Source organism: Gopherus evgoodei, chromosome 1 (assembly GCF_007399415.2).
Source record: "Gopherus evgoodei ecotype Sinaloan lineage chromosome 1, rGopEvg1_v1.p, whole genome shotgun sequence".
NCBI lineage: Eukaryota > Metazoa > Chordata > Testudines > Testudinidae > Gopherus > Gopherus evgoodei.
In genome coordinates, this window is record NC_044322.1 from 319,945,621 (window position 1) to 319,957,740 (window position 12,120).

Consider the following 12,120-nt stretch of genomic DNA (forward strand, 5'->3'; position numbering starts at 1 on the left):
ATTAATTTTTTCGCATGAACCCATTTGACCGTGGTAACACTATTGCAGTAAGTTCCCTGTACTGGTCAGAGTGTGGTTGGTGGTACGCAATACAGTGTATTGTTGTAAGACTTCTGTAATGCTTAATATAGAAAGGTGGTGCTTTCAGCATCTCTGTTAAAAATATAGTTAAAAAAGATGAGACTTTTGTTTACTTTTTGATGAAGGTGGGAGAGGGATGGAAGGAACAGGAGCAAAACAAAAACTATTATCTAGTTTTATTTGGTAAATTGCTATGACTTTTAATCCTTCTGGAATGGCTTTTTACAGAAAAATAACCCATTAATTTTAAGTAAACATTTATTTTGGATAAAAATTTTGGACGAAATAAAATGATCCTAACCAGAGGGCAGTTTGAAAGTTTCTCATACATGTTGAGCACCTGTCAAACAAATCTATCAAAGGGACTTCTTTCCATCCAGAAGATAAACTTTATCAATGGCTGGAATCAATGATGACATTTTTTGTGCTTTGCCACAAATTAATACTAATTATTTTTGTTATTTTGTTGAGAATCATGCCTAAAACAAACGATGACAAAGTAAAACACTTACCATTACCGTATCTTAAAATTATTCAAATATTAGGAATGGTTATTAGACTTAACTTCAGCACCTAGTGGAAAAACCCTTAACAATTAAGTCAAGTCATGTTGCATACAGAGATAGCTGTTGCTCTGACACTTTCCCTTGCACTCCCAACAGGAGTTCAGATTTTCAGAAAAATAAAGGTATCATATTTCTTTAGAATGCAAAAGAAAAAAGTTAAAATATGAGTTGCTAAACAGTGCAAGAGACCCTGTGGGAGTTTATAATCAATCAGTTCAACATTTTCTACTATGTTAGTTTTTCTATGACTTAATGACTAATATTCCTCCTTTTAGAATGACTTTGAACAAATGGGAAGCAATATCTTTATATAACAGCATGTAAACATAGCCTGTGATTTAACCACAAGGTCAGATTCCTAGAATACATGTGTCTAACAGTTTTATTTAAAAAGTGCAACACTTCTAATAATTGAATGTGTGTCATATTTTGTATATCTCACGGCTCTGAATTAGTGCTTTATTTCTTGTAATTCATGAACACATGGAAAGCTACATTAAGCTTTATTATTTCTTTTAACTCACGAAAACACAGAAAGCTACAATAAGGCTAATGGGTACAACCGTTGATCTAATAACATACATTTTGTGCGTTTCACATATTTGGCATGTTATTTAATTAAAAATCTGTAGTGGGGAACAGGTTATCTATATTTTAGACTCCTTTTCTAGATAGCCAGTGGACTGTTCATTTTTTTTATTTTCCACTCAATTCTTCATAGTTTATATTAAGGATAATCTGCACAAATACATTTATTTTAAAAAATACATCATCTCTTTGGCAGCGCTATTTGCTTTTAGAATAAAATGCATGAAGCCTAATTGAACTAAATTCTCTTAAACTCATGCTCCTTAAATTAACCTTTGAAGAAGATTGTATGTAGCGTTGTTGTAGTTATGCTGGCCTCAGGGTATCTGAGAGAGAAGGTGGATGAGGTGATATCTTTTATTGGACCAACTTCTCTTGGTGAGAAAGAGAAAGCTTTCAAGCTCTTCTTCTGTGTATGCTTGAAGAAGAGTCAGTCTTCTGTGGCATTTAGTACAGAAATATACGTACTGTCTGTGTGGCCCATGCTGACACACATCAACAGTTCATTAATGTGCTCTGATTATAGAAAATGCTGCATTTGTCTGTCCAGAATCCCTCAGTGCTGAGCTGCAGTATTCTCAGGACTAGCCTGATGGCTCCAATGTTGGGGGATGGAATTGCATCAGGAATGTTGTCTTACAAGTGACTCAGATTCAGCCCTAGAAAGGACTTTGAATGCAGTGTGCTGACTGGATCATCAATTTCCCCGATATGAACCAGATACACACACGATGCGTGATGAGAACACTGGTCCATTTAACATTACATTCAGATGCTGTAGAAAAAAGTTTTGTCTCCATACCATCATGCATCATCCTGGTCAATGAAGCTTTCAGTGAGTGTTGAGGAGCCATCTTCGAAGCTGCATGTGCATCCATACTGCGCACCTGCCATCCAGCCTACATGCCGTGCCTTGAGGCTGAATGTGCTGAACTGCTCAGTTAGTATGAATCAGGGCCGCCCAGATGGGGACGGTAAGTGGGGCAATTTGCCCCAGGTCCCACAGGGGCCCCCACGAGAATTTTTTGGATCCCCTGGAGTGGGGTCCTTCACTCGCTCCAGGGACCCTGGAAAGCTCTCGCAGGGCCCGGGCCCCCTGCCGCCAAAGTGCCCCGAAGACCCACAGCAGGGGGTCCTTTCATCTTGGGACCCACCGCCAAATTGCTGGGTCTTCAGCACACTTCGGCGGCCGGTCCCGGAGCAGAAGGACCCCCTGCTGCCGAATTACCACCGAAGAGGGGGCCCCCTGCCACCGAAGACCCCAGGCCCCCTGAATCCTCTGGGCGGCCCTGGTATGAATCCTCTGATGATCCATGTATTGCTGACTAGGTAACTGAGACACTGAATGACAAGACAGGCATGATAGGAAGTGATGACTCAGAATCTAGAATTCTCGCTCAAATAGAAATGCTGGGACTTGATTCATTGTCTCAGAACAGCTTAGCAACCACCACCCCTAAGCCACCCACCTGTTATGCCAAACCAAGCTGTCTGCCATCTGCTGTACGTGTCAAAGGCCCCAAATGTCAGATAAATTCATGATGAAGGGAAGAAGTTTCATCTGAGAGCTGCCACTTGGCAATACAGGGAGCTGTTCACAGACACCAAGCTAGACAAAATTCTGAGTGATATTAGGAGTGGCACTGTTGCTGGCTATGACAACGTATTGCTAGAGTTCCTGATGCACCTCAGGACTTGTGTTCACCCATGGTTGGTGCAGCTCTTCACGTGAGTGGTCAATGACGAGTAACTTTCAAAGATATGGCTATTTAGACATTAGCCCGGCCCAGATTTCTCGTGATATTGATGCAGCATGAAGAATGGTCTGCAGCTGATGTCAGAAACCAGTTTCTTATAAATGACCTGACCACGTGTGTACCTGGCTTGATTTATCACGCCACTCATGGGTCTTTCTGAACTGATTTTGTATGGGCCAGGGTCAACGTGCAGCCAGCCTTCATACCTGCAGTCAATGAGAAGATCCCACATGCAGCTGTGGCCAAGGACAGACAACGTCACTCATCACTGATGACAGCCCTCTGACCAGATCTGGTGGTGGTCTGAGGACTCTACACTTCGCTGAGCAGGCTGCTGTCAATTGGCCTGGCGAGCGCTACCTCTGACAGGAAGAAGAATGCACTTTGATTAGTTATTTTTCAAAGAGAACTTGATCAAAGCACGGTAACAAACTGTTAATGAGCATCAGCAGGGTCCAGAGGGAAAACTTAGTCCTTGGCAGGCTAGTGCAGGGTATATTCACACTACAGCTTGCCTCCTTCTTAAGGGCTCCCTCAGGGGAAAAATGACTTGTTTTCTATCCTGTTTTATTATTGCTCTGAGATGGCATAGAATCTTAGAGACAAAGAGCTATTTTACTGATTTGACACATGCCAAGTTCACTGAATATTGTCAGAGTCTTTATGTCTCCCAAGTCTCTGCAGAATAGTTTGGCCCAAACCAGTCTGTCATTCAGGTAGGGAATTATGCAGACCACTTCCCTTCCTGAGGGCCACTGCAATTACAACTATTGTTTTTGTGATGGTCCTAACAGACCAAAAGTGCAAGTGCTCTTGACCTTTGGAGGTGGATTTGAGAACCATTGTACTTGTCCTTGAGGTACTGCTGAATTAGAGTGAGGCCGTTCAGACACATTTCTGACCTGGCTCACAGCCATGGCTGTGATAGTTCTGCACAGGGCTGAGGTAAGGGGGAGAAGCAGGAAGTGCAGAGCAGCTATGCTGATGAATGCTGTGGAGTGGAACAACAACAACAACAACATTATAGTAGGTTTTTTTCCAGCTCCTATTCTAGCTATATATAGGTATAGATTAGATAAATACAGAAGAAAAATATATTTAGAAGAATAAAATGGAACAGGGGAAAAAGAATTTTTCTTCAGTCTTTTTTTTTGTTTTCCCCTGCTTCATTTTATTCTGGAGCTCACTGAGGCTGGAAGAAAACTGACATCTCAGTCAGAGATGCCAGCTGTAGCTGTCTCCTGTGATGCAGGAGAACAACTGGGAAAGCCTTCCCGCATAAAACATACTGCATCCCAATAGGTGTGGAGGATCTCACATATTCAATCAAAGTGATGGCAACATCATCACAGAAAGTAACAGCAACTTAGCCCTCAAGTAACACAGATCCCTATAATGGGCAACTACATGATCTGAATTATTGTAATACTGGTGTTACTCAGTGTTTGTCACTATCTTTCATAATTTAAGGCTCAATCCTGCTACTAGCACATGCAACATGATGCTCTGTTTCAAAGAATTACATCTTTATGCTATAGTAGGTACTGCAACCATATTCTCAATACATATTTATGTACCTGAAAGATGACATTTTACCTGAATTCTAAGTTCATCACTTCAGGCAACTCTCCAAATTTTATCTCTTCCACCTGCAGCTCTCGAACAGCATCAAGGATTTTCTGTTGGTCTCTGGTATTTGTAATCCCAATCTAAATTAAAAAGTTATTTTAAATACATAATTGTGTAATGTTTAAAACAGAATTAAAAAAAGCTAAAAAGCTAGTTTTTTATATTTTAGAAGTACACAAAATATAATTATTTATACATACAGCAGCACAGAACCTTTCATCATGGAGGGTCCCAAACACTTTACAGACTTAAAAATTTACCAAAAAAGCACACTTAGAGTCACTTCAACTAACTCTACAATATAGCCAAACTACTGAAGGTGAAATATGGCAACTGTTTAATAATGCACAGCACTGCTAGACTGGAAGTGAAGAATGCCTAATTGAAATTGCACAGGAAACATAGGTAGACAGAATGTAATTACTCACACTGGCACTTGGCCAAAATGGGATATTTCTAAAAACTGCCATAGGATTTTCAATAATCACAAATAACTAGGGCCTCTGTTTTAGGTGTCATCTGAGGCACCTTCAGCAGTAAAACGCTCCATATCATCATACTAGTTCAGTATTAACTTAACAGGAAGAAAGTCACCTAATGAATCATCAGCACCATTTCCTACAGAACCTAGGTATTCCTGAGAGGTCTAATCCAGCTACTCACCTAACCCAAAACAGTTTATCTTGTTAACTAAAAGTACATTGAAAATGACAAAGACCATGAGACTGCTTAGAGTACAACTGTAAACAGCAACCTATATGTTTACCACAGTCTTGCCCCCCAAGAAAAAAAATACAAATTAACTTACCACCACCAAAAAGCATACCCAAATTTGTAAGTGTCTACTATTCTTTTATAGACCACATGCTAATCATTTGGAATTTCCATGTGGTCCATGTATGACCTAAATACCTCTGGATATTTGGAAAATAATGAAAAGAATTTTATAAAAGAATTCCAGGTGGCATAAAGTATCTATATGCATCTGGGTAATAGCTATCAACTTATGAGAGACGTAAATTGACTGCTTCTATACCGAGGGTGACTGTGTGTGGCCCCCTCCCTGCTTGTTCATATAGAAAAGGGTAGTTACATTGTCCAACATTATCAGGATGTGCTGGGACTGTATGAATGGTAGTAATGCTTTGCAAGCTTCTCATACTGCTCTTAGTTCTAAAAAATTTATGCGTATTCTGGCTTCCCAAGGTGTCTAAATGCCTTGGGCTGTGTGATTGTCCATGTGGCTCCACAGACTATCAGGGAAGAGTCCATAAATATTGTCTTGTCGGGTGGGGGGATAGAAAGGAAATTCCTACACACACATATCCAGGGTCTCTCCACCGCATCAGGGATGCACTCATTTCAGTGGGAATTGTAACTATGGTATTCATGCTGTGTTTGCTCAGAATACCTACTGACAAGAGCCAACCTTGCAGAATTCCCTCATGACAGCAGTCTGTGAAAAGAGATGGGGAAGGAAGTATGGGGGAGAAACTTGCTGGTATAGCTAGAATGGATGTTATCTAGCATCCACTTGTCTGTTACTGCTGCCCAGTTTTGGGAAAATTTTGATACGTGTCCCCCTAAATGGGTCTCAGAATCATGTGGAGTTGGCATTGATATTGGCTCGTATTTCTCTGGCATCATGTCAGAGAATCTCTTGGTTAGAGAGTGAAGTTGGGTAGCTGTGGATAAAGTGGAAGACACCAGGTAAATTGGACTGCATTTTTTATTGTTTGCAAGGTGGCTTGTAAGGTCACTGTTGATAAAATGGTTGAGGTAAGGGCCTTGGTTTATATTGCTGTTTATGCTATTTTCTTTTTGGGGCAGGTGTATATAGACTAAGGAGCAGAGAGCTACCCTAGTCTCTTTCAGCTACTGCAAAGACTTGTTGGTCTTTTTGGTGAAAAGATCAGTCTCACAAAAGAGAAGTCCTCAATCGTATTTTGCACGTCCCTGGGAACCCAAAGAGAGTAACCACAATTACCACCACATCACAGTGGCAGTCACCATGGATCTCAATGCTGTATCAGCTGCATCAACTGTAGCTTGTAAAGAAGCTCTGGTTGCTAGTCTGCCTCATCAATAAAGGCTTGAAATTGAATCCTGTCAAGGAACTTAGAATAGTTAAGGCGATAATATATGGCAAGAAGAGATTGATAATTTGAGATCCTAAAATGCTGGCTGGTAAATGTTAAGATCATTTTCCCCATAAGGTTGAGACACTTGGCCTCATCTTTAGGGAAGACTCTTGCTGTTGCCTGGATCTTTCAGTGGCTGCATGGATCACCAAGGAGTTTGGGGCAGTGTGGGTGAAAAAAAATTCTGCTCCCTTAGGCAGGACAATGTATCACTTCTCTGCCCTCTTAGGGGTAGGGGCACAGTTGGTCTGGCATATGCCACACAGCCCTTGCTGACTCTAGTATGGCTTAATTTACCAGGAGAACAAGCCAGATGGAGCTTGTAGGACATCCAGGAGCTTATGCTGAGGGTCCTGGTACTCTTCTAAGGAGATCTGGAACTCTTATGCCACTCTCTGTTGAGCAGTGGTGGACAACCTGTGGCCCATCAGGCTAATCTGTTGGCAAGCCGCCATACAGTTTGTTTACATTTGCACAGCCACCAGCAGCTCCCAGTGGCTGCGGTAAACAAATTCTCTGGCAGCCCAACAGTGAACTACCCTGATGGGCTGCGTGCGGCCCGCGGGTTGCAGGGTGCCCACCACTGATCTAAGTCCTGTGCTGGGATTCTAATTCTAGCTAACTTGAACTATCATAACACTAACAATGAGGTATGAATAATATAAAACGGTGAGTATTTTATAGGAAGAAGAGAAAGGATCAGTTCTGGACATTGGAGGTTCTGACTCAGGCCATATGTAGTGGTAAGAAGGAACTGGAAAGGTGATCAGTCTGCCCTGTCCCTTATGCCCTCAGTGCAGAGCACAAGGAGAGCAGGGGCACAGGTGCAGACCAAAAAAGACACTATTTGCAAGAATTCTCTGGTCTCATGCATATGGAGCACAAACACACCCACAGTGAAATACACACAGGCAGCACTGAAAGAACTAGACTAATATCTACCGTGAAATATAAGTTTCAAGAAGTGTAATCAATTAACAATTGAAGATGGCTGACACTTGTAGAACCATGATGACAGGGCACCAGACTACACTGGTCTAGTTACTGGACGGCTGTCCCCTAGTCTGGTTACATACAATTCTATTTTATCAGAGGGGTAGCTGTGTTAGTCTGGATCTGTAAAAGCAGCAAAGAATCCTGTGGCACCTTATAGACTAACAGACGTTTAGGAGCATGAGCTTTCATGGGTGAATACCCACTTCATCAGATGCATGTAGTGGAAATTTCCAGGGGCAGGTATATATAAGCAAGCAAGCTAGAGATAACAAGGTTAGTTCAATCAGGGAGGATGAGGCCCTGTTCTAGCAGTTGAAGTGTGAAAACCAAGGGAGGAGAAACTGGTTTTGTAGTTGGCAAGCCATTCACAGTCTCTGCTTAATCGTGAGCTGATGGTGTCAAATTTGCAGATGAACTGAAGCTAAGCAGGTTCTCTTTGAAGTCTGGTCCTGAAGTTTTTTTGCTGCAAGATGGCCACCTCAAGGTCTGCAATAGTGTGGCCAGGGAGGTTGAAGTGTTCTCCTACAGGTTTTTGTATATTGCCATTCCTAATATCTGATTTGTGTCCATTTATCCTTTTCCGTAGAGACAGTCCAGTTTGGCTGATGTACATAGCAGAGGGGCATTGCTGGTATATGTTGGCATATATTATATTGGTGGACGTGCAGGTGAATGAACCGGTGATGGTGTGACTGATCTGGTTAGGTCCTGTGATGGTGTTGCTGGTGTAGATATGTGGGCAGAGTTGGCATCGAGGTTTGTTGCATGGATTGGTTCCTGAGCTAGAGTTACTATGGTGAGTTACTGGTGAGAATATGTTTCAGGTTGGCAGGTTGTCTGTGGGCAAGGACTGGCCTGCCACCCAAGACCTGTGAAAGTGTGGGATCATTGTCCAGGATGGGTTGTAGATCCCTGATGATGCGTTGGAGGGGTTTTAGCTGGGGACTGTATGTGATGGCCAGTGGAGTCCTGTTGGTTTCTTTCTTGGGTTAGTCTTGCAGTAAGAGGCTTCTGGGTGCACATCTGGCTCTGTTGATCTGTTTCCTTATTTCCTCGTGCGGGTATTGTAGTTTTGAGAATGCTTGGTGGAGATTTTGTAGGTGTTGGTCTCTGTCTGAGGGGTTAGAGCAGATGCGGTTGTACCTCAGTGCTTGGCTGTAGACAACGGATTGTGTGATGTGCCCGGGATGGAAGCTGGAGGCATGAAGGTAGGCATAGCGGTCGGTAGGTTTTCAGTATAGCGTAGTGTTAATGTGACCATCACTTATTTGCACCGTGGTGTCTAGGAAGTGGACCTCCTGTGTAGATTGGTCCAGGCTGAGGAGGAGTGGAAGCTGTTGAAATCGTGGTGGAATTTTTCCAGTCTCCTTCCCATGGGTCCAGATGATGAAGATGTTATCAATGTAGTGTAGGTACAGAAGGGGCATGAGTGGATGAGAGCTGAGGAAGCGTTGTTCCAGGTCGGCCATGAAGATATTGGCATATTGTGGGGCCATTCGGGTGCCCATAGCGGTGCCACTGATCTGGAGATATATATTGTCATCAAATTTGAAATAGTTGTGTGTGAGGATAAAGGCACAGAGCTCAGCAACCAGTTGTGCTGTGGCATCATCAGGGATAGTGTTCCTGACAGCTTGTATTCCATCTGTATGTGGGATGTTTGTGTAGAGAGCCTCTACATCCATGGTGGCTAGAATGGTGTTTTCTGGAAGGTCACATATGCATTGTAGTTTCCTCAGGAAATCAGTGATGTCGTGGAGATAGATGGGAGTGCTGGTGGCATAGGGTCTGAGTAGAGAGTCCACATATCCAGACAGTCCTTCAGTGAGAGTGCCAATGCCCGAGATGATGGGGCATCCAGGATTTCCGGGTTTGTGGATCTTGGGTAGTAGATAGAATAACCCTGGTCAGGGCTCTAAGGATATGTTGATTTGTTCCAGTGTTAGTGTAGGGAGTGTCCTGAGTAGATGGTGCTGTTTCTCAGTGTATTCCTCAGTGGGATCTGAGGGAAGTGGCCTGTAGAATCTGGTATTGGAGAGCTGTCTGGAAGCCTCCTTTTGGTAGTCAGACCTGTTCATAACAACAGTACCTCCTTTATCAGCCTCTTTGATGATAATGTCAGCGTGATTTCTGAGGCTGTGGATGGCATTGCGTTCTGCACGACTCAGGCTATGAGGCAAGCAATGTTGTTTTTCCACAATTTCTGCCTGTGCACGACCTAACCAGATCAGCCACACCATCACCAGTTCATTCACTTGCACGTCCACCAATGTAATATACGCCATCATATGCCAGCAATGCCCCTCTGCTATGTACATCGGCCAAACTGGACAGTCTCTACGGAAAAGGATAAATGGACACAAATCAGATATTAGGAATGGCAATATACAAAAACCTGTAGGAGAACACTTCAACCTCCCTGGCCACACTATTGCAGACCTTGAGGTGGCCATCCTGCAGCAAAAAAACTTCAGGACCAGACTTCAAAGAGAACCTGCTTAGCTTCAGTTCATCTGCAAATTTGACACCATCAGCTCACGATTAAGCAGAGACTGTGAATGGCTTGCCAACTACAAAACCAGTTTCTCCTCCCTTGGTTTTCACACTTCAACTGCTAGAACAGGGCCTAATCCTCCCTGACTGAACTAACCTCGTTATCTCTAGCTTGCCTGCTTATCTATACCTGCCCCTGGAAATTTCCACTACATGCATCTGACGAAGTAGGTATTCACCCACGAAAGCTCATGCTCCTAAATGTCTGTTAGTCTATAAGGTGCCACAGGATTCTTTGCCGCTTTTACAATTCTATTTTATAGACTTCATCTTAACTGCCTTCGCGTATTATGTTTATTGGAACGTGAGCACTACAAGTGCTTAGCTGAAGAACCACCTAAACTACAAACTGGCACTGTGCTGTATGTTGTAACTAGGTTAGGAAACAATCATGTTGACACTGAGTACTCCAGCTCAGTTGTAACTGCAAATGTAGGAGCCCTGGGAGTCAAGAGCCCTTGGTTCCACTCCTGCCTTTTCCATTGACTCTTTTTTATAATGGAGTTTTAAGTTAGACTTCTTGCACGCCCACTGAAGACAGCATAATCCCACAAGTATAGCCGAGGGCACAATTTGGCCCACACTATTTTTATAACGGGTGACAGCACACACGTAGAAAATAACCTAGACTCCACTTCAGATGCCATGCTGCGGTTACAAATCTAGAGTAGCAGTTAACAACCACACTTTAAAAAGACAAATAAGCTTATGTGTTTAGCTAGTTGGCTTAAAAAATAAAGCATTAACACCATACATACACACTATTTTTACCATTCTTTAAAAAAAATAGCACTGATTTATGGCTAGCCAAATCAAAGGAATAATCAACAAGATATTACACTACTTAGATAACTAACTTTTAGTCATCATATGACAATTCTAATTAATAAAATGTAAGTTAAAATGAAGGAATGGTAACAGCTCAATAATTGCAATAATGGCCTCAAACTCTAGGATCTGCCTGGTGATATACTCACAGATTGATCTTTAAAATAGCGTACAAAGGACAGTCTACATTCAGATGCCAATATCTTGAAAGCAAATAAGAATTCATCAGATTTCTGAGAGAAAATGTTATTGATCCCCTTATTTTTCCCTCTAAAAATGTTCGTAAAGACATACAAACAAACGAATATAAAAGAAGTGAAAATAAATTAGAAAGAGTTCTAAACATTCAACTGACCTGTGTAAAATCATCTTTTCTCATGGTCAAAAGCTTTCTTAAAGCTATATCTTTTTCCTGTATGAAACAAAAGTTTCACTTAGCAAATATGGAAATTTAGAAGGAAGACTATGAAGAAAAAAGTTAGAAATGTAGCTATACAGGTTAATTACCAAAGGAGCACTGTAAAAATTCTCAAATGTATTCATAATACAAAAAATAACTAATGTATATACCTAAGCCTCAATTCCTAGGAAGCTGTAATCGCTAGTCTGCTAAAAAACTACAGTAATAATCAGAGGAACACCCTCGCTCTGACTGGTCAATGGGACCACAGAGGGTCTCTTCCCTCCCCTGGTCTGGGGGTCCCCTGACCCTGATGTGCTTTCCCCCAGCCACTATGGTGGGAGGCTGGGGGTAGATCTGCTGGGCAGCTTTTGCATGACCAGTGCTTGAGTGATCTGGAAAAGTGTGCGTGTGTGTGTGTGTGCGGGGAGGCTGTCTGTCATAACTAGAGAGCAACCTTTTGGCTTATTTAGTCTCACAAAGGAAGGCAAAGCAGGGCTATGGTTGCTCTTCACAAATACATCGGGGTAAATGCTAGGGAGGGTGAAGGGCTGTATAAACTACAGGACCATGTTGACACA

The 12,120-nt window shown here is 42.3% G+C and overlaps 1 protein-coding gene across 1 annotated transcript in view; it reads right to left on the bottom strand.

The window, feature by feature from the left end:
• Positions 1-12,120, bottom strand: part of ASZ1 (ankyrin repeat, SAM and basic leucine zipper domain containing 1) — a 90,426-nt gene that overhangs the window by 8,613 nt on the left and 69,693 nt on the right. The window contains exons 9-10 of the mRNA XM_030554196.1: positions 11,495-11,551; positions 4,589-4,701 (exon numbers count right to left, since the gene is read on the bottom strand). Coding sequence (XP_030410056.1) covers positions 4,589-4,701; positions 11,495-11,551 — 170 coding nt within the window. The remainder of the gene's footprint in view (positions 1-4,588; positions 4,702-11,494; positions 11,552-12,120) is intronic.